The sequence below is a fragment of the Octopus bimaculoides genome, chromosome 6, assembly GCF_046866305.1.
Source record: "Octopus bimaculoides isolate indiv1 chromosome 6, ASM4686630v1, whole genome shotgun sequence".
Classification (NCBI taxonomy): Eukaryota; Metazoa; Mollusca; class Cephalopoda; order Octopoda; family Octopodidae; genus Octopus; species Octopus bimaculoides.
In genome coordinates this window covers 81,627,920-81,655,128 of record NC_142933.1, presented here as the reverse complement: position 1 = coordinate 81,655,128, position 27,209 = coordinate 81,627,920, and the positions used below count along the sequence as shown (strand labels likewise).

The following is a 27,209-nucleotide window of genomic DNA, read 5'->3' as shown; positions in this document are numbered from 1 at the left end:
ACACCTCTTCAATGACAATTACTGCCATCAATTCACTGCAGGAGAACTTCACCTTCATTAATTCACCGCAGAGGAAGTTTACTGCCATCAATTCACCGTGAAGAAAGATCACCGTGAGGAAGATTCACCACGAGGAAAGTTTACCAAGAAAATATATTCATAGTATCTCACTATTAATAGTTAAGAAACTATTTTATTGAAAAAATAAAAACGGTGAATTGATGATGGTAAACTTTCACTATAATGAATTTATGATGGTGAACTTTCACTACAGTGAATTGATGACGGTCAACTTTCCCTGTGGTGGAACTGATGGCAGTGAACTTTCCCTGTGGTGAATTGATGACAGCAAACTTTTCCTGTGGTGACTTGATGGCGGCAAACTTAACCTGTGGTGAATTGATGACTGTGAACTTTCCATGTGATGAATTGATGGTGGTGAATTTACTGCACATGAACAAGGACTGGACCAAATGGGGAATTTAATGAAACACCCAACTGAACATGCCAATTAATGCAACTTATGCTAGAAAGTTTTGATGTAAATAAGAACAGTTGGAAACCAGTTGTTTTGTGTCAGAACTAATGATGTCAAGTAGGTTGGTGTCAGAAAGGTTAATTAGCTTCTCTTGTGTAATATTTCCACTGCTTTTTGCTATCATATGAAATATGTTTGAGTTTGTTATTTATTAATTTGTTTCAGGTACTTGTTATTTTAGTCATTGAAATTAAGAAATAATAATTTCTTCATTATCTTTCTTTTTTTTTTCTAGAAATAAAGTGAAAGTTTTGAATCATTTATGGCTAAATATAATGCCACGAACTTACAGCTTGTCAGAAGGATTAACCAATGTTTCCAAAGATCGTAGCGGTAATGTTCCAAAGGGAACTCCAGTACATGAGGTAAAACCTAACCATAACGGACATGGTATGTATATGCTTCATTTTGCTTTTGTTGTATTTTTTAATTACTTGATATTGTTTTGATTAAATTTGGATACTTGCTGTGCTTGAGAAGACACAGCAAACCAAGTGAATTGGGTTTAGGAAGGGCATCCAGCCATAGAAACCAAGCCAAATCAGACTGGAACCTGGTACAGCTCTCCAGTTTATGAGTCCTTGTCAAACTGTCTAACCCATGCCAGCATGAAAAACAGATGCTAAATGATGATGATGATGATGAAAAGGCCTTCTTTGAAATATTGTAGCAAATTAGCATCGTTGTTAGAGCCATCAAATACCAGGTGGTTATTAGAGCCATCAGCACAGGTAACTTCACCATCATCAATTCATCACTGGGAAATACCAGTATTATTAATTCTGACTTGCTGTGCTTAGTTCAAATCCTCCTGAGGTCAAATTTGCCCCTTTGGGGTTGATAAAGTACCAATGGTGGGGTGATCAACTTTTCTCTCTCTTTCCCTCTCATAAAAAAAATACCTTAAGGAAGGCAATTAAAAATCACTTTTCTATTTTTCAATGAAAATTCCATAAGAAGCAGTATAGTGGTTGTCATGTAAGATACCAGAGGCTGATTATTGACTTGTTGGAAGAAAGAAAGAAGAATTTTAAAAATAGAATAAATTGATGAATATAGCTCACTCGGTTGTTTCAAATTGTACTCAGGTTCAGATACCTCGGTTAAAAACTGGCAGTCAGCCATTTGCAATGAATACAAATGTGTACTCTTTGTGTTTGGTTATACTGAAGTTGTATGTTTTAGCTGAATAAAAATAATTGATTCTCAGCTACTGTTTCTCGTTACAACAATATATTTTTATAAAACTAAGAAATAAAACAATAGAGATGATGGAGCATAAAAGCGAAAAAATGTCGGAAGTCAACAGTGGTCTGACTAAACCCTGAAAAACGTGAACTTAACTAATGGAACAGATACATTTTTTTTATTGATATCATAAAAACGCATCCATTCCCCTGCAAAAAACTAATGAGCCCCAACCTGTCGTGTTGAAGTCCTTGCTGCAACTGATTTGTTTTGCACCAAAATCATGGCTGCCATGATTTCAACACAAAACGAATTAGTTGCAGTGCAGACTTCAACACACAGGTTGGGGGTCCCTTTCATGGTAACGCATGCTGAGGAAGCTGAGGCTATTTTGCCGGTGCAGAAACCGGTCCAAGTGAGTTCAAATACTTGAATGTACATTGGGTGATTGTCTTAACTCGTGTGCCTTCGGACAGTTGATTTCTGTAGTTATTATCTGTAGTTATTTTTATGGCAGTGGCCTAAGAATGTTTGTAATTCATTGGTGACTATGTTCATACAGTATATTTTAATGACACCTATTTTCTGGGATGTATACTGATGTATGCTACTTCTAAATATTACACCTGTTCCTTCTTATCTTCACAAAACCTGTTACTGAAAATTGCTATAAAACTATTGTTTATCTTTTATCTTTTACTTGTTTCAGTCATTTGACTGTAGCCATGCTGAAGAACCACCTCAAAGAGTTTTAGTCAAACAATGCCAGAGCACCAGCTGTCTGGCTTCCGTGCCGGTGACATGTAAATAGCACTATTTGAGTGTGATCGTCGCCTTCCTGGCACTTGTGCCAGTGGCACGTGAAAAGACAGTCGAGCGAGATCGTTGCCAGTACCGCTGGACTAGCTCCTGTGCAGGTGGCACGTAAAATAACACCATTTCGAGCGTGGCTGTTGCCAGTACCGCCTGACTGGCCTTCGTGCTGGTGGCACGTAAAAGCACCCACTACACTCTCAGAGTGGTTGGCGTTAGGAAGGGCATCCAGCTGTAGAAACTCTGCCAAATCAGATTGGAGCCTGGTGTAGCCACCTGGTCCACCAGTCCTCAGTCAAATCGTCCAACCCATGCTAGCTTGGAAAGCGGACGTTAAACGATGATGATGATTATCAGTGTATTTTGGCAATTTGAATAAGAGTTTTGACTGTTATTTCCAGCATGTAGACATACTTAGTATGTCCTTTGATTAATTTTAATCCTTCAGCTATTTAATGTCTTTTTGGGGCCTGCAATTACCTATATTATTGATTCTGTTATTATCATTTTTGAATTGTTACACTAGATAATAACAGTGAATAATACCATCACAGATTATTTTTTCTTGAATTATTTTTTTCTCATGAATTATTTGCTCTGTATTGAAATTATATATATATATATATATATATATATATATATATATATATATATATATATATATATATATATATATATATACACTCTCTCACACACACACACACAGTTTGCTTCTTTCAGTTTCCGTATACCAAATCCATTTACAAGGACCCTAATAAAAGGCATTTGCCCAAGGTGTCTTGTAGTGGGAAGCAAGAATGTTAACAGTACAGCCACACCTGCACTAAAACAAATATATATTTTGTACATTTATAAACCTTTAAAATTTCTAATTGAACTATCTTTACTTTGTTCTTCTTTCAAGTTACATTTAAAATTGTTTTAATGTTTCTAGAAATATTTCTCTTTGCATGTCCATAACTTTTCAAATGTCATATTTGCATCCATTTCCTGAAGGTGAAGATTGCAATTTTTGTTTTTGACCATACTTACAGCATAATTGCATGTATTGATCTTGCTTAAATGGAAGAGGAGTCTCATCCTCTCTATATGGCTCTGTTCAGACAGAAAGCTACACTAGTGGAATGTTGTTGCCAAGATAATTTTTTTCTGTATAACTTTATAAGATTGGAAACTTTAAGAAAATGAATGCCTCAGAACAAGACAAAAAGAAGCAGTGAAACAGAGTTTGCTTCCCAACCACATGGTTTCGGGTTTAGTCCCACTGGGTGGCACCCTTGAACAAGTGTCTTCTATGATAGCCTTGGGCCAACCAAAGCCTTGTAAATGGATTTGGTACTAAAAGAAGGCCATCATATGTGTTTGGGTGTGTCTTTGTACTTGTCCCCACTTCCATCACTTGATGATCGATGTTGGTTTGTTTTCATCTCTGTAACTTAGCAATTTGGTAAAGAGAGACTGATAGAATAAGTACCAGGCTTAAAAAAATAAGTACTGGGATCAATTTATTTGACTAAACCCTTCAAGGCAGTGTCTGTTCATGGCTGCAGTCCAATGATTGACATAAGTGAAAGGTAAAACATAAAAGGAATTAGACTTACTTTCCTAAGTATCAGAAAAATATTTGATATCATTACTGTATTACTTCCTTTTCATCATGTTTGAAGTGAAATTTTATTTCAAATCAGTCCCGTAAAATAATTATGAAATGAACTGTCATATTTCAACAACTGTCTCATATTCCACTCCTGACTCAAGCTTTACCAGATCATGTATTTACCCACTGATATTTTGACAAAAACCCAAGTATATGTTTAGAATTTCTGATATTTCCATGTCTTTCATGTCAGCTAAGTTTTTCTCAACTACAACTTTGAATCTTTATGATCTCCAACACTGTTGATTGGTCACTTATATCATGTCTGGTAAGTTCGCCACCATCAATTCACAATTTTTTTTTTCATTTAAATAGTTTTAAACTATTAATGGTGAGATACTATGGATATATTTTCCCAGTGAATTTTCCTTGTGAACTTTCCCTATGGTGAATTTTCTTCACAGTGAATTGATGGCAGTGAACTTTTCCTGCGGTGAATTGATGGTGGTGAGTGAACTTACCTGTGATCGCCTATATATCAAGCTGTTCCTCAAAAACAATGAAGACACAAAAAATTGTCAAATTTAGTCCAAATACCCTGTAGTTACCATGGGCTGAGATGGACATGTCTTTTTGGTAGTAGCAGTATTCTATCAATAAAATAAGTACCAGTGAGCACTGAGGCTGGGGTAATTGACTTACCCCCTCCCCTAAAACTACTGGCCTTATGCCAAAAATTGAAACAGTTATATTCTGTCAACGGTGTGTTATTCTGACACTTTTCACTTGATTGCTGTGTACTTTCAAAAAAATCCTCAGGTTAATATCACTAGTGGCATAGCTAGACTGTGTGCTGCACAAAGCAACCCTTGAGGTTGCACCCCACAAAAAAATGTAACATATTGCACAGTGACTTTTTTATATTCTATGTGTATATATATATATTGATTATTAACTAGTTTGTGTACCAACTATCCTATTGAATGTCAACAGAATGTGGCATTCCTGAAAGCAGCTGATCACCAAGGAAGGGAAATACTTAAATGAAATATGACCAGTTGTCAGAACTTTTTGCAGTTTGGGAATGGATTTATTGCTTTTCAGGAACTTGAAAACTGTTTATAACAGTGGGGTACAATGTCAAGGAGTTATATTCTGTTGTCTGGGGATAAAATTAGTGCATCAAACTTTATTGGTACAGATGGCTTCTACGATAAGCCCAGCTTACAACATTCCTATTGTGGGAAGTTTTGACATATTCACTGTGTCATGTGATCCAGTCATATTGTCACATGGGTTACACTGTAAAAAGCACTCTGTCAACTCTGCAGGATGGTTGGTGTTAGGAAGGGCATCCAGCCATAAAAACCTTGCCAAAACAGACAGTAGCCTGGTGTAGTCTTCTATTTGGCTGGCTCCTATCAAACTGTCCAATCTATGCAGCATGGAAGGCAGACATTAAAATAATGTTGATTTTTATATATATATATATATATATATATATATATATATATATATATATATAGGTTCAAAAAAACAATAACAAAAAAACAACAAAGTGAGGACGTGATACGGATAGTGTTATTGGACGCTCAGGAAAGGAAAGACACACACACACACACACACACACACACACACACACACACACATAAATAAATAATGATAGAGGCAGTATTAATACCCAAAGGTAAAATAACCACCACCTAGAAGTGGCTGTTGTGTTTGAACACACACATATACTACAATATTTACCTAGAGGGAAAACTCTCATATGGTTATATGGTGCATAAAAGCACATCTTAGCTATTGTCAGTGGCAGACAATCACCACTACTTCTGCCCCTGAGACTACCAGATCATGCAATTTCAGCCTGATTTCCCTTTTTCAATGATAGACATTAAGTGGTTGGAAATAGCAGTAACTGCCTCGCTAGTGATATACATAGAAATACAGAGCCAAAACAGGCGCTGGTGTTACTAAAGTCCAGTGGGCTCAAAAAATAAATTGAATTGATAGAGGCAGTATTATTTATATATTATTACTAAGGCTGAGAATTCAGTGAATCTGAACTGGGAAGTTGAACAAGGCAACTGAAAGAGAGCACATTGAACTTAGTAATAGTTGGAATTGAAAGGAATTCATTTTTGTTTCTCATTTTAACACTATACAGCAGGATGGGTAACTTTTCTTGAGAAGTAGGTTGCATGAAACATGACTCATTGTCAGGTGGTCTACACTACTAAAAAAAATTTGAGGCAATTTTTCATTTGGTGTGGCATTCAGGAACTTGTGCAGGCTGTAGTCTGCTTGTGATCGCTATACAGTGACCCAAAGTCAGGGTTAAGAAGCAACTGGAAAGGCTAAACCTTTAAAGGGCACTTGAATGTTACAAATTGCTACTTCTGTTCTTTATGCATTATAAGTTGAAGACTAGTAGACAGCCATTTGAAATAAATACAGACATACCCTGTTTGTTCTTGGTCATACTGAAGTTGAATGCTTTAACGATTTAAAGTGATTGATTCGTGTTTACTGTTTTTCATCACAACTCCACACACCACCAAAAAAACATTGGTTATTTCAATTCTCAAAATAGTTGCAATGATAACAGTGACAGCAGCAGTAAAATAACACAGATGTCAATCATATGGCATTAAGTAATTTTTCTTATTTTGCTAATTGTTAGAATATTGATTGTTAGTCTCTTGTTGACATTTTATTACAAACTATTTTTTTTTTTTTTTTTTTTTTCTGAATAGTCTTTGTAGGACATATGGATAAATCTTACATATCAATATAGTTTTCTTTTATATCCTATAAATGTAAGTTTTAATTGCATATAGAGAAGTTTCAGTGCATTTAATGGCATTTATAGTGGTCAATGAATTATTTTGATAAACACTGGACCTACTTAAGCAACTCACTCAGTCATTTAAGTCAATTTTATTGCACTTGTTATCGCTTTTTGTTACATTCTGTTTACAACATTCGAGTTATGTTCTTACACAATGTTTACTGCTGATCCCAAAATATATGGTGTATACAGATGTATTAAAGAGATGTTTATAGTAAATCAAACTTTGCAGCAAAATTTGTAGACACAACATAATTTTAAAAACAGTTGTGGTTAAAATAGAACACTCATGTTATTCAGTGACAGCTCGCTACAGGAGAGGGACTATGTTAAAAATAGCCATACTGTGTTTTTACAGAATATCTGTATGTGAAAGTGGATGTTTTAAAACATGAACAGCAATAAGATGGAAATTATTTTATAATCAATACTTTTTCTTTTCTTTTTTTTTATATACAGGTCAACGGGTTAAGTGCTACACATTATTTAATTTCCTTCCTTCATTTACCGAGTTCTAATTTTGCCAGGACTGACTTGGCTTTCCATATCTCCAAGGTTAATGAATTAAGTATCAGTGATGCACTGAGATCAATTTATTTGGCCTATTTTATCTTGACTAACTTGTGTTTTTGTGCTAAAGTTAGAAATCAACACTACTACTGCTACTACTACCACCGCCACCACTACCACTTGCACAGGGGCCTCACAGATCAAAGGATCCTATTCTGATCTTTGTAAACTGTGACTTACTGTCTGCTACCATCCCAGGCTCTGCTGCTGGTCAGGCTGAGAAAAGCAAACTGTCAGCTGCTCATGGTCAAGCCTGTGGCAGTGGAGACCTGGCATTCTTGCCCCCAATCTATCCCAGACCATATCCCTTCTCACAGCCATCTTGGGGCAGAAATGGCTGTCTGCAAGTGCAAGCACTGCGAGTCAGAGTGGTTGTTTCAGCACACTTTCCTCTCCAACCTCTGGGACAGTACCCTTTCCATTCTGTTTACTGGGACCACAAGGTGGTCTGACTGAAGGAAATTGTACATTTCACTCCTTCATATAATTAAAATTAAATTCAAAATTGAAATTTCAAAAAATTTAGCATTAAGTAAATACTATAGGGCCCAGTGCATTGATTTTCCTAGGGGCCTACAATGCTGTTAAGACAGCCCTGCTTAGAATATTTAGTTTTGACTCTCTGTGTGCTGAGTTCATATACTGGTGGAATGAGCTTCATCTTTCATCCATCTTGAATCAGTAACAAGCAGGATAGCAGTACCATGCACTTTATTTATTTCACCACATACTCTCTAATATAAGTTTATTGGGATTTGTGGGCTTTGTTTCACCCATTTACTCTTTGTAGTTCATATTCTTCCTGTGCCAATTATACTTTAACTAATCTTCTGGGATTGAGAAAAATAAATTTCATTAACATACTGGGACCTAGAATCTGCTTTGAGCTGAATTAAAAGAATTTGCTACTACCATAACTACTACCATTGCCACCGCTGCTGCTGCTGTTACTACTACCACTACTGCTGCTGCTGCTGCTACTACTACTACTACTACTACTACTACTATTAATAATAATAATAATAATAATAATAATAGATTCATTTATTTGCCACAAGGGCAAAGGATGAGGACAATACAGAGACAGACATAAAGTGTGGGGGTTTAAATATAATAATGAAATGTTAAAAAAATTAAATAAAGAACACAGGGTATACACTGGAAAGGAAGGGAGATATGCATAGTATACAAAGATAAAAAATTAAAAAAAAGGGGAGTGGATGGGGAAGATGATAGAGATGTGGCTTTCCTGATACAGGGATGCCTCTAGAGATCATTGAGAAACCACACTGTCAGAGATTTCCCTGAAACTCTAGGTGCAAATGCCCTCCCCAATTCCTTCTCTCCAACTCACAGGTCTACACTTAGAGAGGTACCATACACTCTTGCCATTTTCTCAACTTTCACCCACCTTCCAATAAACTCAATCAAGGACAGCACTTTCCTCTCCACTCTCAATTTCCTTTTAAAGTGAAACTTGAAAAAGTCAATGAGAGCTCTACCAAAGAGGAATGTATCTGCGCTCGTGCCTTTCAGCTTTGTCCACCAAAGAACTTCTTTTGCCACAGCCACCAGGCAAGGGAAAACTGCTTTGCCTACCCGATAATAATAACAATGTACTGGTTGAGATGGTTGATGGTTTGGGTTTTCTGATTTGATAATTAATTGTTCTGGGTTGAAATTCTGCCAGAATTAATAAGTAACTAAAGTCAATTCAATCAATAATATGTGTGTATACACATGTGTGTGCGCACACACACACACACACACACACACCTTTTATCTTTTACTTGTTTCAGTCTTTGGACTGTGACTATGTTGGGACACCACCTTGAAGAGTATAGTTGAACAAATTGTCCCCAGTACTAATTTTTTTTTTTTTAAAGTCTGGTATTTAGTCTATCAGTCTCTTCTGCCAAACAGTTATGGGGATGTAAACAAATCAACATTGGTTGTCAAGTGGTGATTGGGACAAACAACCACAAGGACACACACACACACACAAGGCATTGGTCAGCCTGGGGCTATAGAAGAGGGTACTTGCTCATGGTGCTGCACAGTGGGACTGAACCCATAACAACATAGTTACAAAGCAAGCTTCTTAACCACCAAACAGGAGAAATAAAACCTAGCAACTCATGGACAGTGACCAAGAGAACTCATTATTATATTGCTTGCTTTCAGGTATCTGGGTTCATTATCTTCCATGTCTCTGCTGAACCCATGTTGGGAAGGGGCAGGGAGGTGACATCCAAGAGAAGTTGTGGGATGGGTATAAGTATCAGTAATATAGGTTGTCAATTGTTTCTATCTTCTACCTAAAGCTTTAAGAAAATACTACTGTTATTGTTTAAGAATCATCATCATCATTTAATGTCCATTGTCCATGCTGGCATGGGTTGGGTGGTTTGACCAGGCCTGGTAGGCTGAGGGGTTGCACCAGACTCCAGTCTGATTTGGCATGGTTTCTACAGCTGGATGCCCTTCCTAATGCTAACCACTCCGAGAGTGTAATGGGTGCTTTTATGTGCCACCGGCACACCAATATCTGCCATGACTACGATTTCACTTGACTTGATGAGTCTTTTCAAGCACAGCATATTGCCAAAGGTCTCGGTCGCTTGTTATTGCCTCCGTGAAGCCCAATTCTTGAAAGGTGCTTCTTACATGCCACTAGCATGGGTGCTAGTTATGTGACACCAGCATCGGCCACATTGCCTCTATGAGGCTCAACACTTGAAAGGTGCCTCTGTCATGGATACCAGTTATGTGACACTGGCATCAGCCACGGTTACAATTTCATTTGGCTTGGCAGGTCTGCTATTTAAATCCTTTACTGTGGAAATTAGAAATATCCACTCAAAATTTCCTCACCCTTAACTGCAGAAAACAGTTTTATATAGCAACCTCTCTTTTGTTGTGGTATGCCATTTTTGGGACTATTTCTTGTTGAGACTTGTCAAGTTTATTGTGAGAACATGACTTGCAGGAAATACCAAGTCTGTTTTTTGGTTGATATTTAATACCATTACTCAGATGACTGAAATTTAATTCCACAGTTAAAGGATTAAGAAACTTCTGCTGTTAAATTATTACTCTCTTTATTTGTAGCAAATAAATAAGTTTATCTACTGTAAAGAGTAGAATTGAAACATTTTTCACTTCTGCTGGTAGCTGATCTTATCAAACTCTTCTATAAGTGTTGATTGATTGTCAACACCAGACCATCAAGTTTCCTTTGGTTCTTGATTCTACTCTTTTTTTCTTTTCTTTATCTTATTAAAGGTGGAGCTGATGAAGATCATGATGGGGCCAATGAATCCCTTTCTTCAAATGAAAGAGCAAAAGTAATGGAATTTTATCATTAGTGAAAATGACACAGAAAATTGTATGTTAACTATGTTAAATATTGTTGTTCTGATCTTGTCAATTGTTGAATATTGTCCACTTATTTATGTATTTAGTTTTATTTTACTTTTGTTTTTTGTTATGTCTCTTGTTAGTGATTATTGTATACTGTTTATAAATTAAATATTGTTCAGTGTTATGAAGGGTCACTGCAACATTGATAACATTGTTGAATGTACCTTAAAAATGACGGTGAGGGGAAATGTAGAGACAATATAAAGGAGTAAGAGTTGAACTCCTTGCACAAATGTCATGAGTTCAAGCCTTAACACAGGCATCAGGGTAAACAACCAGTCTCAATTGTCTGTGTCAAGTTTACTGGAAATAATTACACTTTTACATCAAGGTTACATTTGTAGAAACTGTTGTAATAATTTATTAAGATATTTGAATTTGCATTACTATTCAATTCATGCTTAAACAAGCATATTAAATTAAAAGCATTTTGGTGTTTGCAGTAATAATAATAATAATAATTACCTGTCTCTTTGTTTCTTGGTTTCACTGCCTGCAAAATAGTATATAAGCTTGAATTCATTGAATTCATTTCCACACTAATTTCATTGTAAGTTATGCAAGTATGGTTGGTTAATTGGTCAAGTTGATTATATACTGTTCCTAAATATTTTATCCTTGAATTAGTTATATATGCCTACTCTGATTCAGACAATTAATTTCTCTTGTTTCAGATAATTTTACTAAATGTTTTCAATCTGTTTTCCCTCTGCTAGTCTGAAAGCAAGTTGTACAGTCCAATGGCAGAGAAAAGTAACATGGGCTCTAAGCAATCCAAGAGGGAATCACTCAAGGTAATGAACAATTTTAGTCTTTTAGCAATGTCAATAAACAACAATTTATTTCAGATGGCTGTATAGAAATGACTCGTCAGTTTTGACCAATGCACTCAATTTATTTTTTAAAGCACTAATATTCTTTATTGTATAGAAAGCATCGCTATGTTGTTTAACTCTTTTGCATTTAAACCAATCATATCCAGCCAAAATATTCTACCTGTTTTATGATCAAACCAACCAGATCCAGCCTCTTACACCTACCCTACAATGTCATTCTAAAAAAAAAAAACTAATCACATCAACAGGATCTCAAAGCTATGAAATAATATGTGCTTAATTCAAAATAATTAGCATTATATTTAACAGAGTAATCCTGAATGCTAAAGGGTTAAGAACTCTGCAAAAATCAGTAGTGCATCACAAAAAATACTCTGTAATATTTAATTGTAGCACACAAAATATTCTGTGATATTTAATTGTATCACTTAGTGTTTCTGAGTTCAAATCCTGCTGAGATTGTTTCTGTCTTTCATTCTATCAGAATCAATAAAATAAGCAGCAGTCAAGTACTGTAGTCAGTTAATGGTTAAATCTTTAATAGTCTTCTACCAATATTTGTGGCCTTATGCGTTTGTTATAAATTATTATTATTATTATTATTGTTGTTAAAGCAATAAACTGGCAGAATCGTTAGAAAGCCGGTCACAATGCTGAACAGCATTTTGTCCGACTTTATGTGCTGAGTTCAAATCCTGCTGAGGTCGACTTTGCCTTTCATCCTTTCGAGGTCAATAAAATAAGTACCAGTTGTGCACTGGGGTTGATTTTACTGACTTATCACTCTCTGAAATTACTGGCCCTGTGCCAAAATTTTAAACCATTTTTATTGTTATTGTTAAAGCGGTAAGCTGACAGAATCATTAACACACTGGGCAAAATGTTTAGCAGCATTTCGTCCGTCTTTATGTTCTAAGGTCAACTTTACCTTTCACCCTTTCAGGGTCAATAAAATAACTACCAGTTGAGTATTGGGGTTGATGTAATTAATATATCTCCTCCCCCAAATTTCAGGCATTGTGCCTATAGTAGAAAGAGTTATTATTACTGTTGGAAGACTTGACGTTTCTTAGCCATGTTGTTATTACTATTTCTTACCCACACTAGCATGGAAAAGCAGCTGTATACTTAATGATGATACATAATAGGTGACATAAACAAGAGATTAGCCCTTTAACCCTTTAACCTTTAAACCAGCCATATCCAGCCTAAATGTTCCAACTGTTTTATGTTCAGACCAGCTAGATCCAATGTCTCACACCTACCCTACAATGTCACTCTAAAAATATGTACTCACATCATCGAAATCTCAAAGCTATGAGATATATAGCATGGTTAATTCAAAACAAAGTGAACAAATAAGCATTCCATTTGATGGATGACTTAAATGGGTGCAGATTACATAAATAATGGGTTTAAACATTGTACTGTTAGATTGAAGTAAACAAGGACATCACAACACCCATGACTTTCAGAAGCATTTTTTTTTACGCTCAGAGTTGCTGAAACATGGGGTAAACTACCTGCATCAGTTGTTATCTGTCAAGACACTACATCCTTCAAAACTTACATGCTTCCTGAAATTCACCAACAGTACACCCTGTACATATTCTACGTACTGTTCATTCAGTTTTGATTTTTATGAGGAGTTGCAGTGCACCTGAGTACAGTATACAATAAGTTCATTATAATTATTATAGGCACAGAAGTGGTTGTGTGGTAAGTAGCTTGCTTACGAACCACATGGTTCCGGTTTCAGTCCCACTGCATGGCACCTTGGGCAAGTGTCTTCTACTATAGCCTCGGGCCGATCAAAGCCTTGTGAGTGGATTTGGTAGACGGAAACTGAAAGAAGCCTGTCGTCTATATATATATATATATGTGTGTCTGTGTTTGTCCCCCCACCCACCCACAACATCGCTTGACAACCGATGCTGGTGTGTTTTCGTCCCCGTAACCTAGCAGTTCAGCAAAATACACCGCTAGAATAAGTACTAGGCTTACAAAGAATAAGTCCTGGGGTCGATTTGCTCGACTAAAGGTGGTGCTCTAGCATGGCCGCAGTCAAATGACTGAAACAAGTAAAAGAGTTAAAGAGTAATATATCTATATGACTGAAAAGTAGCTATTACTTATACTTCACAGAAGAGGGTTCTTGCCTTGAGAATAACTTCAAAAATACATATAAATGTCCAAATTTATAGAACAATTCTAAATAGTGCAAAACTGATCTAGAAATGAAAATTTTTTTACATGCTATGCCCATTTGCTTATTTATCTTACTTATGCTTCTACATTGAAGATTCTTTTTTTTTTTTTTTTTTTTTGCAGAATACAAAATAACAATCTGTTAATTTAAAATTCTATACTGTTTATCTGATTCTCAACAGACAAAAAGTATATTAATTATTCAAGATATTGGTGCCTTTATCTTTCTAGCATAAAAATGCTGGGCTGTTAGGTCAGCTTTACTCATCATCTAAAGCTTAACCCTTTTGATACAACCTGCCTGAGAGTATCACTGGTTCTATAATATAAACTTCCTGTTTTAAAGTAATCTTAAATTAAAAACTTCTATCAAAACACTATGTTCCATAAACTGTTTTAACACTTTTGATACCATATTTCTATTGAAATACACTGCCTTTGTTACAATTAATTTTTAAAATAATTAAGAATTTTGTAAAATAATTCTGGTTATAATTAAGATGGTGTTTGGAATATAGCATAAAATTTTGGTGAAAGGCTTTGATCTTGATCACTTTGGCAGGATGTTCGTGTCATTGAACCAAGGGCAGTTTCAGATGAGTTGGTATCAAAAGGTTTAATAAACACAGCTATTTTACTCAATTCTTCATTATTTTCAAAAGTATTTGAAACTAAAGCAGCATATTTCAACAGAAATTTAGTAACAAAAGTGTTAATGTAGTTTTAGAAATATTTAATAAAAAAAAAAAATGTAGAGTGTCTTTGTGAGTTTTCAGTTTTAACTTCAAAATTTCCTTTTTAAATCGAACTGATACCATATCTATGGAGAACCATAATTATTTCTAAATGGTATCCATGCAAGTGTAAGACATTATGACATCATCAATACAAGCTTGAAATGAAAAGTGCATCATATAGTATCGTGTTGTTTAGTACCAGCTTTGACTGAGCAGATGTATAATCAAAAGTATTCATGCCATGATCATATTTGGATTACATTATCCAATGATTCTGTCTTAAGATGATGGGGTATTTCATCTTCATGTAGTACCAAACTAGATACTGTCCCTTCCTCACCTATTAATTGAGGTACAAACACAAAATAAGTAAAGTGCAATGGCTCCCTTTGGGCTACAGAATTGACTTGTATGGCATGTACCACCAACTCACTGGTTTTTACACAATGAATATTAAGAAATTTTGAACTAGGAAGAAAATGTTTTTGCAAATGGACAAGGTAAAGAAAATGTGTGTGAGAGATAAAGTAAATATATATATATATATATACATGATTTTTAAGAAAGAAGCATTTTAATGAAAAAAGTATCTATTAATATTTTGTTGTATTTTATAACAGATGCAGAAAAAAAATTATCGCAGCCAAAAGAAACAAGTTGCTCGTGAATTACTAACCACCTTGAGTGATCCCTCTGTCATCATTCTCGCAGATTGGTTGAAAATCCGAGGGTCTCTGAAAAGTTGGACTAAGCTATGGTGTGTGTTAAAACCTGGCTTGCTGATACTTTACAAAAGTGAAAAACAGAAGGTAATTGGATTATATTTCTGTTTCTTTCTGAAAATATCCCTGACCATTTTCACCATTGTTCCACCGAAATTTTTATTTTTGCATGCAATGCATAGTGTTCTTCAGCTGTGTATCACCACATATATCTGAAGAAGTCTGGCAATGTGACTGTGTAGTGAGAAGTTTGCTTCTCAACCACATAGTCTTGGGTTCTAGTCCCACAGCATAACACCTTGGGCAAGTCTCTCCTACTATAGCCTCAGGTGGACCAAAGCCTTGTGAGGGGATTTGGTAGACACAAACTGAAAAAAGCTTGTTGTATATATGTATGTGTGTGTTTTGTCCCCCACCACTGCTTGACAACCAGTGTTGGTGTGTTTACATCCCATAACTTAGCCGTTCGGCAAAAGAGGCCAATAAAATAAGTACCAGGCTTTAAAAAGAAAAAGGTACTAGGGTAAATTTGTTCAACTAAAATTCTTCAAGGCAGTGCCCCAGCTTGGCTGCAATTTGATGACCGAAGCAAGTAAAAGATAAAACTCTAATTTTAAGATTTATTTTTAATAATTGTCTCATGTGCATTAGAAGATGTCCAAATAATGCTTATCATAATTTTATTCATTTTCCTGATTATTTTAATTGTCATAATTATTACTCAGTGCTTCATTTTCTTTTCAAATCTTCACAGCTTATTCTTTCCATAAATTCTACTTGTAATTAGCAGACCATTATTGATAATTGCTGAGGAAAAGTAATTGCAGTGCTCTGCAGTCCACTTTTTGTCTATGCTGTGGCCACTACTGGAATCTAGAGGCACAGTGGAGAGAATACATTTTCAGACTGTTACGCTGCATCCCATATGGTTCATAATTGCTATTCAGAGTGTGCAGTTATAATTCTTAGTAAAGACAAAGGCATAGTATATCTTGAACAACAAGTTTGTAGGTTGTACTTTGTCATTCAGCTGATTATTTATGTGCCATAAGTCTACTTCATCATAGCTGACCTGGAGTTACACAACAACTACTAAAGTATCGTTTAAAGCAACCAAATGCCTTTTACATTCTCTTATCTTGTTCAGATGAGAGGCCTAATTATCCTTGCACACAGCAACAGATTTCTCTTCTACCCAGTTTTTCTTTCAGTTCGTCTGTTCTCCATTGTTCATGCAAAATGACATCTGGTGGTGCATGCTCACTTCTTGTCTTTCCAGCCTTCACACATCTGTACATTTAGTTCTCATGTTTCACTGCCATACTCTATCACACTTTGTATGTAAGCATCATACAGTATGCATTTCACTCAGAGTCCTTTCATTTCCAGCAGCAATAACAGATTCCTGAACTTTTCACATCCCATTCTTACTCTGGCTACTATACTTTCAGAACACTGACCTTTACTTCTGATTAGGTCACTTGGCTAACTCTATCTTTCAGCTACTTTTATAGGGAACCTTCTTGACTTCTCTGACAACTCAGTTCATGGGTGATCTTACTGTTAGCTACCTCTTTGTATCTGTTACATACAAAATCCTTTTCTTCCCACATGGCAAGGAGCTTGGCATAGTCTTTTGACTTGCCAGCTTCTGTTAAATCGTCTCCATGCCAACATGGAAAATGGAAATTAAGAGATGATGTGGCAGTAAAGATTTTATTTGATTCTACTTGATTTGTTGCTTTGTTTCCATGGCTGAAACTTTTCTTCTAATTACCTTCTACATTTACCAGCCTCTGGTTGGAAAAATAAATGGTAATTTGACTGTGAGGACTTGGTTGTTGGTATACAAAGGTTCCTCTGAACAGCCAGTCTTGAACACCTCTTATAACCTGGAGAACTATAATAAACAGGAGGAGTGAAGCCAAAATATGAACCTTGTGGAACATAGACCTGTATGTTAAATTCCTTGTGGTAGCTGTCACTTTAACAGTCCCATTGTACTTGGCTTACACAACTCTCATGAGTCGTTCATTTACACACTGACCTTTTAGTGACCACTGCTGTATAAAGTCAAAAGCTTTCTCCACTTCACCATCATCATCATTACTCTTTAATGTCTATTTTCCATACTGGCATGAGTCGGATGGTTTAATAGAAGCTGGTGAGCTGCACCGGGCTCCAAATGTCTCTTTTGGCTTGGTTTCTATGGCTGGATGCACTTCCTAACATCAACTACTTACCAGAGTGTACTGGGTGCTTTTTACATGACACTAGTACGGATACATTTTATGTGGCACCAGCACAGATGCTTTTTAAGTGGAACTAGCATGGATGCCTTTTATGTGGCTCCAGTGCATGTGTTTTTGATGTGGCACCAGCACGGGTGGCTTTTACATGGTACCAGCACCAGTGGGGTTGCCAAGTAACTTACAGAACACTCTTAGGTGAGTGAGGGAGTGGAACCAAGGGAAGTGGTTGTGTGCCAGGTGAGAGGTTAGAGTGTGATAGAGAGACAGGGATAGTTTCTTACTATAAAGGAGATACTTGACTCCAGTAGGGCAAGGATGGAGAAGGAAAGTGGGAGAGTGTTAGAAAGATAGAGAGACTCTGTGTGTGTGTGAGAGAGAGAGAGAGAGAGAGAGAAAGAAATAGATGGTGTTGGAGATGTACCCACAGGGAACAGTGGAGGGTGGTATAAGTAGTACATAGGGGATAGAGGGGAATGTTCCATTAGAGTGTAAGGGGATATATTTAGAGATGGGAGAAGACCAACAAAAATTAGATGTAGTTGCTTGCTTTTAGTTAAGAACTTCTTTTGAAGTAGTCATGCTAAGAAGAGGACATTAGTGATTCCCTATCCTGGCACTAACCCAAACAGCATCTCATCCGAGCTAATTATTTTCCTAATTAGCTAAGATTGTGTGTGTGTATGAAATATATACTATATTTACACCTGTTTTTCCAGGCCACTTTTTTCTGTCTATAGGGGTACGTTATCCAATATTCTAAAGCTGTTTTCGCGATTGTCCTCCTGTATTTGAGATTTTCTGAATTTCTAAAGATAAGCACACACACACACACACACACACACACACACACTCACTCACTCACTCACTCACTCACTCACTCACTCACTCACTCACTCACTCACTCACTCACTCACTCACTCACTCACTCACTCACTCACTCACTCACTCACTCACTCACTCACTCACTCACTCACTCACTCACTCACTCACTCACTCACTCACTCACTCACTCACTCACTCACTCACTCACTCACTCACTCACTCACTCACTCACTCACTCACTCACTCACTCACTCACTCACTCACTCACTCTCACTCTCTCTCTCTCTCTCTCTCTCTCTCTCTCTATATATATATATATATATATATATATATATATATATATATATATATATATATATATATATATATATATATATATATGTATACATACTTTATTAATAAAGCTGCAAAGACATCACAAAAACTGTTACTCTGAGTTTCACATTCCTGTTCATTGGACAGTTTTGGCTGAGAATCTCAGCTAAAACTATCCAACAAACAGGAACGTGTCTCAACCAAAACTATCTGACGAATGGGAATGTGAAACTCTGAGTAACAGTTTTTGTGATACTCTGCCACTGGCTTTTGAGCACTATTTTTTCCACCTTGTTTCACATTTATGTGCTTACTCTGGTATATATATATATATATATATATATATATTCAAGAGTTATGGTATGAAGTAGATAAGATCTGGGCTACATACCGCAGGCTACTCTTCAAGCCAAGAGTAGCCTGTGGTATACACCTCACCTGGATATGTACCGCTTCTGAGGTCCACTTGCTATGAAACGTATGTAGCTTGTTTCTTATCTACCCCATTCCATAACTCTTGTATTCTTATCCACACACTCTGTAAGCCTAGTCACCTACTATGAAATATAAAAGAACTTTTCTCAGCTTATCGAATTTCGATATGAAATAAATCCACAACCATCTGACTCAGTAAGCCACTATTGTCCCTGAAAGTTGTTTTCTTTAATACTTACTACAGATTGCTTGAAGCTAACTTCTCACACCTCAATCCCTGGATCTTACACTTTACTCTCTCTCTCTCTCTCTCTCTCTCTCTCTCTCTCTCTCTCTCTCTCTCTCTCTCTTCTCTCTCTCTCTCTCTCTCTCTCTCTCTCTCTCTCTCACACACATGTTAAATGAGGCAACAAAGCCAAAGTGGTGTGAAATTTTTAGGACATTTATAAAGAGAAAGGTAGTCTTAGAGCTGTTTCAGGGATATCGAAGATATCCCAACATCAGAGATGATATGAGAGAGCTAAATAGGAAGAAATAGTAGGGTTCAGTATAAGAAGTTATTTTGGAAAGGGATAGATATAGGAAGTATAAAGAGAATTATGAGAATAAAAATAAAATTATATATGTTGGATGTTACAGTTGATAATATACTATTGAACCGGGAGTCTAACAGCAATCCTTCTATAGCTCTTACATAACCTTACCTGCCTTCTGTGTCTTCTGGATACCAAAACCCCTCATATTATATATATATACATGTATTACAGCCAACTTTATATACTCTTCTAGTCACTGAATATACTTAAAATATACATCTAATATCATGCACATACAAGTGTGTGTGTGTAGATATACACTTCTGTGCACATTTGAACTATTTTGATCCCTATCACTGGTTCCAGCCACATGGCTGTGCTAGTTTTTTTCTCCTGTATCAATAAATTTTGCTTCATATGTCATCTGAGAACTGCTTTATATTAAGTTTTTCTGCAATAATTACATCATCATCATTTAATGTCCAGTTTGGATGTCATCGTTATTTAACATCCATTGGACACTTTGACAAGAACTGGCCAACTGGAGAGCTGCTCAGGTTCCATGTCTGTTTTTGCGTGGTTTGTACAGCTGGATGCCCTTCTTAATACCAACCACTTTATAGAGTGTATTAGATGCTTTTATGCAGCACTGGCACAGGTGCGTTTACATGGCACTAATACAGGTGCTTTTTATGTGGCACCAGCACCCACAAGCCCGCAAGATTAGGAATGCTCAGCTGGAGAGGGATGCAAGGGACAAGCCTGTATGCAAGGACAACCATTCTTTTACTTAGTTTGGCATGTTTTCTCAAGCACAGCAAACCACCTGGAGTCTCAGTCCCCTGTCATCCCCTCTGTGAGTCCCAATGTCTGTAGATCCTTTCTCACCACTCATCCCACGTCTTCCTGGGTCCACCCCTTCCACATGTTCCTTCTACAATTAGAGATCAGCACCTCTTGATGCAACTCTCTTCATTCATATGCATTACATGGTCATTCCAGTACAGTCTTCTCTCTTGCATTCTACATCTGGTGTCTTGTATACCCAGTTTTTCTCTCAAGTCACACTTTGTTGTATATGCATACTGACATTTACCCATTCATGTCAGCACACTGACTTCATTTCTTTCAAGCCTTCACATATCCTCAGTAGCCACAGCCCATGTCCCACTCCCATATAGCATAAATGTTCATACACAGGCATTGTACAATGTCTTTCACTCTGAGAGAGAGGCCTTTCATTACTAACAAAGATACTAGCTCTCTGAACTTCACCCAGCCTATTCTTACTCTAGCAGCTGTGCTTTCGGAGCAACCACCCCTTTTTCCTCAATTGGTCACCTAAGAGATAGAAACTGTCTACTACTTCTAAGAACCCACCTCCCGCAACATTTGATGGGGTCTATTTTTTTGTTCATTCCTGGTGTTTAATCTACCTGCACATCTGCTGCACCTCTTATGTGTCCATAGCTTGCACTGAGTGCACCATATGGAGTTTCTCCTGACCCCTTTTCTATATATCAAGGAAAGACTTTGGTCTGCTAAATTTTCTCTAAGGCCCTTTGATTCCAGACTTTGCTTCCATCCCTGTAATTTCTTCCCTGGTTCTGTTAGTGATTCAGCAATTAGAGCTCTCAAGGGTAACCAGTCTTAAATTCCTCAGTTATAGTTTGGAGGGCTATAAGCTGATCCCTGGTGGACTCCTACTTGAACACTAAAGTCCTTCATTGGTGACTCTCATCTTACTGACAGCATCCCTGTGCATGGCTTGTACAGCTCTCATCAGCCACTCATCTATCCCTAGCTTCTACACTGCCCTCCAGATAAAGGAGCAGGGAACCCTATTTTATCAGTTATATGACTGTCTATGCTTTGAATTTTGAATTTAACTTAAACAATTATGTAAACAGCTATCAGTTACTCACAAAAATGAACATTTTTTGTTAAGAAATGTTTATGTATTTTAACTTTAACAGAGTAGCCATTGGATTGGGACAATCTTATTAAATACTTGCCGCTTAATTGAAAGACCCTCAAAGAAAGATGGATTTTGCTTCAAACTGTTCCACCCATTGGATCAGTCAATATGGGCCACAAAGGTATTTATTTTTAAATATTTAAATATTATTTTTATTTGGAATTTCTTTTATTTTTATTTTTATTATTTTTCTTTTATTATTTCTTTTATTGTCCTACTTTTCTTCGCAAAGTATAATTTTTAATAAAAATTACAACTGTATTTTTGTGCAAACAAAAAATCAGCACTTGTTATACAAGCACCAGGAGTTCAAATCCTGCAGCTGCCATTGCATTGCACCTTTAAATAAGGCTGTTACTGTTAGTTGGAATGGCATTCCATTTCTGTCTTTTTTTGTGACCACATTTATAGCAACACTGCCTATGTGTTTTAATTAATTATAAAAATAATTTAAAATTTGGAGGGATTTAGTAACATAAGTATTTTTACACTATCAAATTGGTGTCTAAGGTGGTTAACTGATAGAAATGTAAGTGTTGGAAAAACGCCATGTAGTAATTTCTTTCAGCTATACATTGTGAGTTAAAATCTCGCCATGGTCAACTTGGCTATTTACTTTTTTGAGGTTGACAAAATAAAGTACCAGTGAAGTACTGGGGTACAGGCAGGCAACAACAGTATCAATGAATCCCTTTCTCTCAAAATTGCTGGCCTTGTACTTAAATTAGAAGTCATTGTTGAATTGGGAGTTGAGGTGGTGAATTGGCAGAAGTGTTAGCATATCAGGCAAAATGCTTAGTCGTATTTCGCTTGTCTTTAGCTTCTGAATTCAAATTTCACTGAGGTAAACTTTCAGGGTCAATAAATTAAGTACCAGTCAAATATTGGGGTCATTGTGATCAACTTAACCCTGCCTCATTTCAGGCCTTGTTCCTATAGTGGAAAAGATTATTAAATGGGGAGTTTAAAACATGACTTAAAAAAAGATTCTTACACAAAATTAGGATAGAAAAAAATATGATAATTTAAATAGTAAAAATTTAAAACTAAAGAGATTCGCATCATAAAAACAGAAATAATTTCTGGGAAGTTGGCATCAAATAAGTTCACTTGAAGTTGAATTTTATCTACGAGTCTTGTAAGACTTGTAGAAAATGACATTTCGTTTCTACCCCAGACTACTTTGTATTTAGCTCTCTGGAAGGAGTTTATAATTTTTCGCTCCATTAAGATAAGCTAGTTTCTAGCACTTATGGCCCTTTAATTTATGAATTTTGACAAATCCTGTTCAAACTTGAAACTGTGCAAGATGTGATTAGTCTCTTTCTTGCTTTCCAGGTCGATCAATTCTTTACAGTATATTTGAAGCCTTTTTGGTAGCTTTTATCATGATCTGTCCTAGACTTACTTCTTAGTATATTCTTTCATGCTTGACCATTGAATTCATAACTAACACAAGGCCAGTTAATCTTGTTCATGTGGTCAGTCTTATTATATCTAATAATTCTTAATCCTTCTTATTGGAGGAGGAGTTTTCCAAGACAGAGCCTTCTTATATTGCATACATTAGTTATTTCTTCCTTACATGCTACTTTATTTTCAAATTCACATAGTTGTCATTATTTTTTAAACATAGTTAAATTGACAGTGTTTACCTTACTCATCAGGTTTATCAGTACTATTAAAATAGCTCCTATTCACAAACAATGTTTTATCTTGTGAATCTATGCTGGAGAGAGTTTCATCTAACGCTGCCTTCATTCTTTTAACCAGGGACCAAAAGGAGAGACAATTGGTGCCTTATTTCAGCCTCTGCCATATTCCCATCTAATATTCCGTGCTCCTTCAGAATCAGACGGTAAGACTATAAAGAACATATTAATTTTCAAAATGAAATCTTGAATTCTTCTTATAAATCATTACTTGAAAATCCTTGCTTTTGATATGTTCCTTAATATACACTGGATTTATATTATGCAATAAAAGTGCAGGCATGCCCATGTTCACTTTCCAACCACATGGCTAAGGGTTCAATTCCACTGCACAGCCCCAGACCATCCAAAGGCCTTGTGAGTAAATTTGGTTGATAGAAACCAAAAAGAAGCTCATAGTGTGTGTGTGTTTACATTTGTAGTCACTTATATAAAAGCTGCAACATTCAAGTGATGTTGTTGGCATTTCTGTCAGTCAATTACCTGTTCATTTTGTGTCTTTGAAACTGTTGAATAAGAGACCCTTACTTGAAAAAATGCAGGCAAGGGTTAACATCAGGAAAGCCATCTTACTGTAAAACAGTGTCGCAGTAACATATTCATTTAACCCATGCTAGCATGGGAAAATGGACATGAGAAAATGAACAAACAAATACAAATTATCTCACTTATGACAATGTCTGTTAATTATTCATTTTGCTTCATTAATGTTGCCATATTAAGCAGTTTTTCTCTTTTTCACTCAAGTGACTATTTTCCTTTTTATTTTCCTTTTTTTCAATCAAGCTTCTCACTAAAATTAATTCTATTTTGTCTCTTCTGTGAATGAAACAATTTGAACAGTTTCAATCAATCTTAAGTCTTTTAATGTTTGCTATATTTAACCCTTTATCATTTAAACTGCCTATATCCAGCCCAAATATTCTACATGTTTTACATTCAAACTGGCCATATCAAGCCTCTTACACCTATCCTGCACTGACATTCTAACAATAAATAATCACATCTTTGAAACCTCAAAGCTATATAAGATAATACATGATTAATTCAAAACAATTTGAATAAAAAAAGCATTACAATCTGAATGCTAAAGGGTTAAATAGATGGCAGTTCATAAAAAATGATACAATACCAAAAAAAAAAAAGCCTTGCAGTTAGAGCCTTTCACATTCTGAGTTCAAATCTTGCGAAGGTCAACTTTGCTTTTCATACTTCTGAAGTTAGTAACAGAAAATACTAGTCAAGTACTGGTAATCAGCTAAGAGCAATGAAATGACAATCACTAAAGCATTGAACAGAACACCTAACATATTTTTTTCTAGCTCTCTGTGCTCTGAGTTCAAATCTCATCAGATTCAATTTTATTTTTATTTCCGTTTAGTCAATAAATAGTGCACCAGTCCAGGGTTGTAATACCTGTTTCAGGTGTTTTGCATTCGAAGTTCAAACCTCACTGATATAGTAAAGGTTAATTATCTGACTATGGGGCCATAACTGATTGTGTATGCTGCACTGTTGTGGTTGTCTGTTAAAAAGACATCTGGCCCCTGATGATGATTGTGGGGCGGGGTGGGTGCAGTATCATCAAAAGTGCCCCTTCTTGCCTTGCACCAGAAATCAACATTTGACATTTAGCTTCCAAGAGTAATGGAGATAACTGTAATGCCAGGTTTTACCTTGTTGAAGTCTTATGCTACCTTAAAATTGTCAGCATCTGTAAGGCTGGTAATTGTTTTGACTGGTTCTTTTATTTAGATGCTATCATATCTTGAAGGATAATATTTATTGTTAAGTCTAATTTAAAAAGAACCAGGCAGATTTCCTACTAAAAAGACTGCAGGGAAAATGTAAAAATACGACAATTACTTGTTAAAATGTAGAAATAAAATAAAAGCTACCAACACACTGATCTATATTTTCTTTTGATTTGGCAGAAGATTTCCTTTTTTGCTAGCTAATTACAGAAGGACCAATTTAATTAGAAATGGGAATATAACCTTCATATTGCTTGCAATTAAATATTTTCATAAATCAATAAATTAGTTTGATTAGACTGGCCACTGGCAGCTGTCCAAAACAAAAGGAATTTTCACTTGTAAGTTTTCTGAATTACTATAGGCACAGATGTAACTGTGTGGTAAGAAGCTTGCTTCCCAACCACATAGTTCTGGGTTCAGTTTCATTGCGTAGCACCTTGGGCAAGTATCTTCTACTATGGCCTTAGGCTGACCAAAGCCTTGTGAATGGATTTAGTAGACAGAAATTGAAAGAAGTCCATCGTGTGTGTGTGTCTGTGTATGAGTGCCTGTGTTTGTCACCCCCCCCCCCCCCATCATCACTTGACAACCAGTGTTGGTGTGTTTACATCCTCGTAACTTAGCAATTCAGCAAAAGAGACTGGTAGAATAAGTACTAGGCTTAAAAAATATAAGTCCTGGGGTCAGTTTGTTCGACTAAAATACTTCAAGGTGGTGCTCCAGCATGGCTGCAGTCAAATGACTGAATCAAGTAATAGAATAAATAAAAGAATATTATACTCTACACTTTTTCTAGCAGTTCTGGAATAGTTTAGAATCATCGTCATCATCATCATCATTTAATGTCCCTTTTCCCTGCTGGTTATAAGAGAGCATGATTCTGTCAGAAAGTTTCACTAGTTTTATAGTATTTTCTGTTCACTATAAACAGTAATTGTAGATAAAATAAATATCTTTTAATACCCATTGATCTGTGAGCTTTCAGAACATTTCTGTCACTATTAAAAATGTTAAAAAGAAATGAAAGATTCGTGTCTCAAAAATGACCATTACATTCCCAATATAGGTGAGAAAAATTAAATTTTTTTTCTTTCTAACTAAAGTTGTAATTTTTCTCTTTTTCATCCACCAAAAGCTACTGTGCCCTGTTAGGAAAATATGTAACTTTCAGCCACTAAACTATTTAAGATGGTGAGTGGGCAGAATGATTAGCATGCTAGGCAAAATGCTTTGTGGCATTTTGTTCATTGATGTTGACTTTGCCTTTCATCCTTTTGGGGTCAATAATAATAAGTACTTTGTAAGCACTCGGGTTGATGTAATTGATTTATTCCCTCCCCAAAATTGATGGCCTTGTACCAAAATTTGAAATCACTAAACTATTCGTTTTGTCAGTTACTAATTTCCCTAAAATGAATAACTGTAGGAAATTCTTCTCAATGAATTTAAACAGGCGTAGGAGTGGCTGTGTGGTAAGTAGCTTGTTTACCAACCACATGGCTCCAGGTTCAGTCCCACTGTGTGGCACCTTGGGCAAGTGTCTTCTATTATAGCCTCGGGCCGACCAAAGCCTTGTGAGTGGATTTGGTAGATGGAAACTGAAAGAAGCCCGTCGTGTATATGTATGTGTGTGTGTATATGTTTGTGTGTCTGTGTTTCTTCCCACAACATCGCTTGACAACCGATGCTGGTGTGTTTACGTCACCGTAACTTAGCGGTTCAGCAAAAGAGACCGATAGAATAAGTACTAGGCTTACAAAGAATAAGTCCTGGGGTCGATTTGCTCAACTAAAGGCGGTGCTCCAGCATGGCCACAGTCAAATGACTGAAACAAGTAAAAGAGTAAAGACCAATTCTATCATTATTTTCAAATATTCATTTTGTTATTCATTTCTCTTCTCAACATATTTTAAATT

General features: G+C 36.1%; 1 protein-coding gene and 1 long non-coding RNA gene across 7 annotated transcripts in view; one reads left to right on the top strand and one right to left on the bottom strand.

Annotated features, from left to right (window-relative positions):
- Nucleotides 1–27,209, bottom strand: part of LOC128248122 (uncharacterized) — a 128,050-nt gene that overhangs the window by 32,974 nt on the left and 67,867 nt on the right. The gene's annotated exons all lie outside the window — the stretch shown is intronic.
- Nucleotides 1–27,209, top strand: part of LOC106881835 (oxysterol-binding protein-related protein 8) — a 139,331-nt gene that overhangs the window by 46,849 nt on the left and 65,273 nt on the right. The window contains exons 2-7 of one of the 6 annotated variants that reach the window (XM_052968685.2): nt 774–928; nt 10,846–10,907; nt 11,700–11,777; nt 15,385–15,573; nt 21,823–21,945; nt 23,598–23,682. In XM_052968685.2, coding sequence (XP_052824645.1) covers nt 814–928; nt 10,846–10,907; nt 11,700–11,777; nt 15,385–15,573; nt 21,823–21,945; nt 23,598–23,682 — 652 coding nt within the window. In that variant the 5' untranslated portion in view covers nt 774–813. Of the gene's footprint in view, nt 1–773; nt 929–10,845; nt 10,949–11,657; nt 11,778–15,097; nt 15,292–15,384; nt 15,574–21,822; nt 21,946–23,597; nt 23,683–27,209 lie in introns of those variants that run through there. The other 5 variants (XM_089354150.1, XM_052968686.2, XM_089354149.1 and 2 more) reach the window with 5 other exon arrangements.